Here is a 4,887-nt window from a genome sequence, read left to right as displayed (position 1 = left end):
AGGTCATAAAGAAATCTCAAGTATCATATAATTATTTGTTTAACCTAAATGAGATTTATCAAGTTCATCTAATGTGAAAAAAAGAAAAATGTATGATTAAGAACGCTCTAGCTTAAGTTCAAATTTAAACATGAATTTACAGTTGTATTATTTGTTAAAATATTCAAAGCATGACAAGAAATGATCCACCTGTATTATCGATCTCGATAAAATTTTCTTAAAAACTTCTTAAACTCTCTTGTATTTATCCTACTCTTAGGCATCATTTTCTCTCATATCATTCTCATATTCTATGAAATCTTAATATCAATATTTTTAAAATAAATAGTTTTTTTAACTTTTTCCTCTTTAAAAAAAAATATAATACATGATTCATCAGATGGCTGATCATAATATCTTTGAGGATTTGCGAGACATTGGACCACAAGGAGATCATGTAGTCCAAAACATTATTCTGCCTTGTGATTAGTATGCACAAAGAGGTGATGATGATCATCATCATGTTGTCTTTGTTCCACTGTACCTGACATCAAGTCCCTTTCTACTCCAGAGTACGATCCAAGTAATCTCCTTGTCAGCATGCACTCTTCTCACTGTACCCAACAAAGCCATGCGCGGTTCAACATCTGGGACTTGTCAAACCCTCCCTGAATCAAATGGCTAAGTAGCGGCGGTCAGTCAGTCAGTCACTCAGTCATGTGACAAAGAGAGAGAGAATAGCACATCAACTTCTTAGCAGAAACACCAGTGTTCTTCCTGGCCCCTGAAACATCCCCACAACATGAAAGAGATGATGAGTGAGAGAGAGAGAGAGAGAGAGAGCCCAGGGTGGTCCTGTCTACTTCTGGAGAATATATGTAGCTTTCTCCACTTGATAGAAGAAATTATCTCCAAAAATGTAATGTGAAAGATGCTTCATTTGAAGGATAGATTAATACCTTTATCATAATGATGCAATGTTCGATGGTTGTTGGGTGTTGTGTGGGTGTCATGAATAGTTTTGCGAGGTTTGCTACTGAAAAGAAAACAAAAACAATGAAGGAAGAATATTTTTGGGAGAAAGTTATATGCCTGCATATGTCATGTTGTTGGAGAATAATTGGATGACAAAAGCAAATTGACCTAAAGAACCAAAATCATGATACTTATCCCAACTATTCCTGTCTCATGCTAAGTCTTATGGTCAGCTCTATGCATTTTTTTCCTCTCTCTCTCTCTCTCTCTCACATTTTATTCTCATCGTATGGAATTATTCTCCCAATCATTCGATGCGATCGATCGAATATAATAAATTACTAGAAGGATAACTAAATTTTTCAAGAATCCAATCTTGATAATAGAATGGGCGGTGCTCGTTATTCTTTTCTCACCCCTTTTGATCTTAATTCTTTCATCAAAACGGATACCGTGATGCTTATAAAGTTCTCCTAATAATTGAAAAAGTCATCAATTGCTATCGTCATTGTCGATGCGATTCACAAATTAGAGTCAATTATGAGTTAGCTTCATCTAGAACCTCTTATCACAACTTCAACTTCAATGTAATCTTCTTATCTCAATCACAACTGAAAAGGAGGATGGGATGTGTCATTCCTCCTCATGGCTAATTATTCTTTAGATTCTAAGAATACTTGATCATGAAGTTTGGACATTTTGTTTTCGGCACATATTCTATCTTTCTAATTTCTTATTTTCCTTTTAATAATTCACATTCAGAAAGCATTGCGTTTTGGTGGTGCATATTCTTGTAGAGTAGACCAAAGTGAAGATCTAATCTACCATTATCTTTTGATGCAGAGTCTATACTTCATGTTATAAGGGAATTGACTTAGGGCCAATTTAGAGTACACAATTCACGCACAAACAAAAGCTCATCCTCCACTCTAACATAATGATGACATCGAAACCAACGTAAATAGTACAATCAAGTTGGTTTGATACATGAAATATCATGTATGATTTGTCATGCAAAAGTCCATACAGGAACACAACTCTTAGAGAGTTCATAATAGGGAAAACTCATGCAACACTTTGTCAATATATATGTGTATAGGCATGCTTTCCTTGCACACACACACACATATATCTTACCATTCATTCAATCAACATGGTATTGAGCACCGGCAACTCGCATGCATCATGCATGAGATATGTGATGGATCCATTAAAATATATAAAAGCCGACACTCATTCAATCAAATACTAATTTCTACCATGATTTTAATGGATGGTGTAGACATTATCATGAGAAATAATCGAAATTAACTACTTTATTGGTCTAATCCTTGTTTATGTGATCAATAAATGTTAGAAAATAACAAGTTGGGGTATGGCTTGACATCATTATAATGACTGTGATAATGATTATGAAACATTTTCTTCGACAATGCAAAATAAATATCTTAAATAACTTAGTTCACAAAAAAATATTAAAAAAAATAGAAATTTCATCCCAAAAATAAACTCTAAATATATAATCAGAAATACATTTTACTCGGATCACTTTTTAAATATATTATTCATGATTTTCTTGAGTGAAATGAAGGCTTGAATTCCCAAATATATATAATTAAACAAATAATATATGAATACTTCAGTTTAGTTCACAGATAAACAACAACAAGAATAATTTGCAAAAATTAGAGATATGTGGGAACAAGCTACGGTTTGTATGGACCCAAAGGTACAATTGGTGATAGGGGAAAGAAAAAGGAAACAAGGTTTGTGTGAACCTCAATTTTTTGTGTGGGGCCCCACTGGAGAAGGTGTGGGTCCACGCTCACATGGGTGTGTGACCCACTGATGGTCCTCCATATCCACCAATCATGGGAGGAAGAAGCCAATCTCGAGAATGTGCATCTATCCATTCATCATTCCTCGACCCCTCCCACCCAACCCCCCACCCACACACACACACACCTCCCTCCCTCTTTAGACCCTCCCTTACAAACCAAGAGACACCACCACGTGAGCCATCCCCATCACCTCCCCTATACCTTGTCCCACTCAAACCCAAGATGTAGAGTGCATCTGCCTCAACACAAATATCATGCTTCTCTTGTCCCCTTCTCACACAAACCACTCCACCAAAAGCCCTTCCCAGTGTCTCCTCCATACCCAAAGAACTGTTCCAGAAGAAAGCCAAAGAGAAATCACAAAGCGAGAGAGAGAGAGAGAGAGAGAGAGAGAGAGAGAGAGCTGCTCTAATATTGTCTTCATCTCAAATTACACAGAGAAAAAGAACAGGTCAATGGAGTTCCAAATATATTTCTTCTGTACAGCTCAGTAATCAAGCACTTAAATCACCACAAGGAGATGCACTAACTATGTAGAGATCTTTGAACATCAACAAGTAATGGGAATTCTCCTATCTTTTCTCCCTAGACTGTGAGATATTGTGAAACCAAAGTCAGCTGAAAGATATCTCCTTCCAAGCTCCCTTGCAACAAAGGAGGGTGGGCGTGTGGCGGTCTAAGCTAACATGCTGCTGAATGGGTGAAGGGATTGAAGAAGTGACCGGGCTTTGGTGGCACCACAACCGGTCCAGCGCCGCCGGCTTTGGAGCTGTTGTCCGTGATGCTGCTTCCGCCGCCGCCGATCCTCTCGCATGACGGGCACATCGTGAGGGTGGCCGCTGGGAATTGCATGTACAGCGGGGGGGCGAACTTGAGCGCCTTCAGCTCCTGCAGCTCCTTCTGTAGCCTCTGGTTCTCGTTGGTCAGCGTCTCGTAGCACTTCTTCAGCAACTCGCAGTCTACTTCGGTCTGCTTCAGCTTCGTCCTGCAATCACAACATCCATCGACACGATGAGTTCCCTTCTTCGTGAGTAGATCTGCATGGAGTTGTGGCCGTTAGTAACAGACCTTGCTCTCCTGTTCTGGAACCATACTTCCACTTGCCGGGGCCGGAGATTCAATTGCTTGGCCAAGGCTTGCTTTTGTTTCTGATCACAAAAGGAAAGCGATGAGGAAAACTGAGTTACTAAAAGGAACAAGACATACATATATAATAAGGTTTAGTGAGGTAATTACGGGAGTAAGAGTGCTATGCTCCTTGAACCTGTCCTCGAGCAGGGCAGACTGCTCCTTGGTAAGCCTAAGTTTCTTCCTGGCACTGCTGTTGTCCTCCTCGTCGCTACCACGCGAAGAAACTCTCTCCACATCCACCTCCACCTCCTCACCTCCGGCATCCTTCTCCTTCTTAAGGTTCATCTCGTGCGCAGCAGAGAAGGCCGAGGCCGCGCTGTGAGGAGACGACAGCGGCGCCTCTCTCGCCCTGTTGGTTTCAGCCTTCGGCATGGGCAAGCCACCGTAGACATCGTCGGAGAGGCTTAAGGTGAGGGATGGCTTGTCAGGAATCAAGTTCCTGCAGGGCGAGATGGACTTTCGTCGCCGACGGTGCTCTGCCGACGCCGTGCTCGTTGGACCAATGCCCAGCCCCAGAGAGAGGCCACTGTCACATATATCTTGTGGATTCATGTTCATGCTCGCTTGGCTATCTACCTCCTCCACCGCCTCTTCTTTATATTGCTAGAGAGAGACAGAGGGAGAGAGAGAGAGAGAGGTGGTGCCTATGATTGTCAGTAAAGGAAAGAAGGAAAGAATGAGTGAGAGAAATAAAGTGGCAGTGGGAGTTGAGTGGGAATTATAATTAAGTAAACATGACAATTGTGACAACTTATCTCCCATGTACTAAAGGGAAAAGGGAGACCAATGACCAACTTCTAGGAGTGGGGGGATGAGGTGAGAGAGAGAGATAGAGAGAGAGAGGGCTCCGTGGGTTCACATGAGTAGGATAGCAGGTATTAAGACTTACTGGAGAGTAGTGATATATGACACAATACCACACACATCAAGAGTGTGACATATACGACTCTTAGCCTCCTTC

General features: G+C 40.9%; 1 protein-coding gene across 1 annotated transcript; it reads right to left on the bottom strand.

The window, feature by feature from the left end:
• Window positions 1–3,199: 3,199 nt before the first annotated feature.
• Window positions 3,200–4,659, bottom strand: LOC103974088 (homeobox-leucine zipper protein HOX19). The gene is made up of 3 exons (XM_009388839.3): window positions 4,032–4,659; window positions 3,864–3,943; window positions 3,200–3,780 (listed from the first exon to the last, which is right to left on the bottom strand). The coding sequence occupies exons 1-3, from the start codon at window positions 4,482–4,484 to the stop codon at window positions 3,477–3,479; spliced, it is 837 nt and encodes a 278-aa protein (XP_009387114.2). The 5' UTR covers window positions 4,485–4,659; the 3' UTR covers window positions 3,200–3,476.
• Between the last annotated feature and the right edge of the window lie 228 nt (window positions 4,660–4,887).

Source organism: Musa acuminata, chromosome BXJ3-6 (assembly GCF_036884655.1).
Source record: "Musa acuminata AAA Group cultivar baxijiao chromosome BXJ3-6, Cavendish_Baxijiao_AAA, whole genome shotgun sequence".
Taxonomy (NCBI): domain Eukaryota; kingdom Viridiplantae; phylum Streptophyta; class Magnoliopsida; order Zingiberales; family Musaceae; genus Musa; species Musa acuminata.
Note: the sequence above shows the minus strand (reverse complement) of the source record. Positions and strands in the feature narration are given on the sequence as shown.

Excerpts from the sequence above, each read along its gene's own strand:
- LOC103974088 (XM_009388839.3), bottom strand. The coding sequence starts at position 4,484 with ATGAACATGAATCCACAAGATATATGTGACAGTGGCCTCTCTCTGGGG. Across the intron at positions 3,944-4,031 it reads AGCATAGCACTCTTACTCCC|AAACAAAAGCAAGCCTTGGC; the intron begins GTAATTACCTCA and ends TTTTGTGATCAG. Across the intron at positions 3,781-3,863 it reads TTCCAGAACAGGAGAGCAAG|GACGAAGCTGAAGCAGACCG; the intron begins GTCTGTTACTAA and ends TTGTGATTGCAG.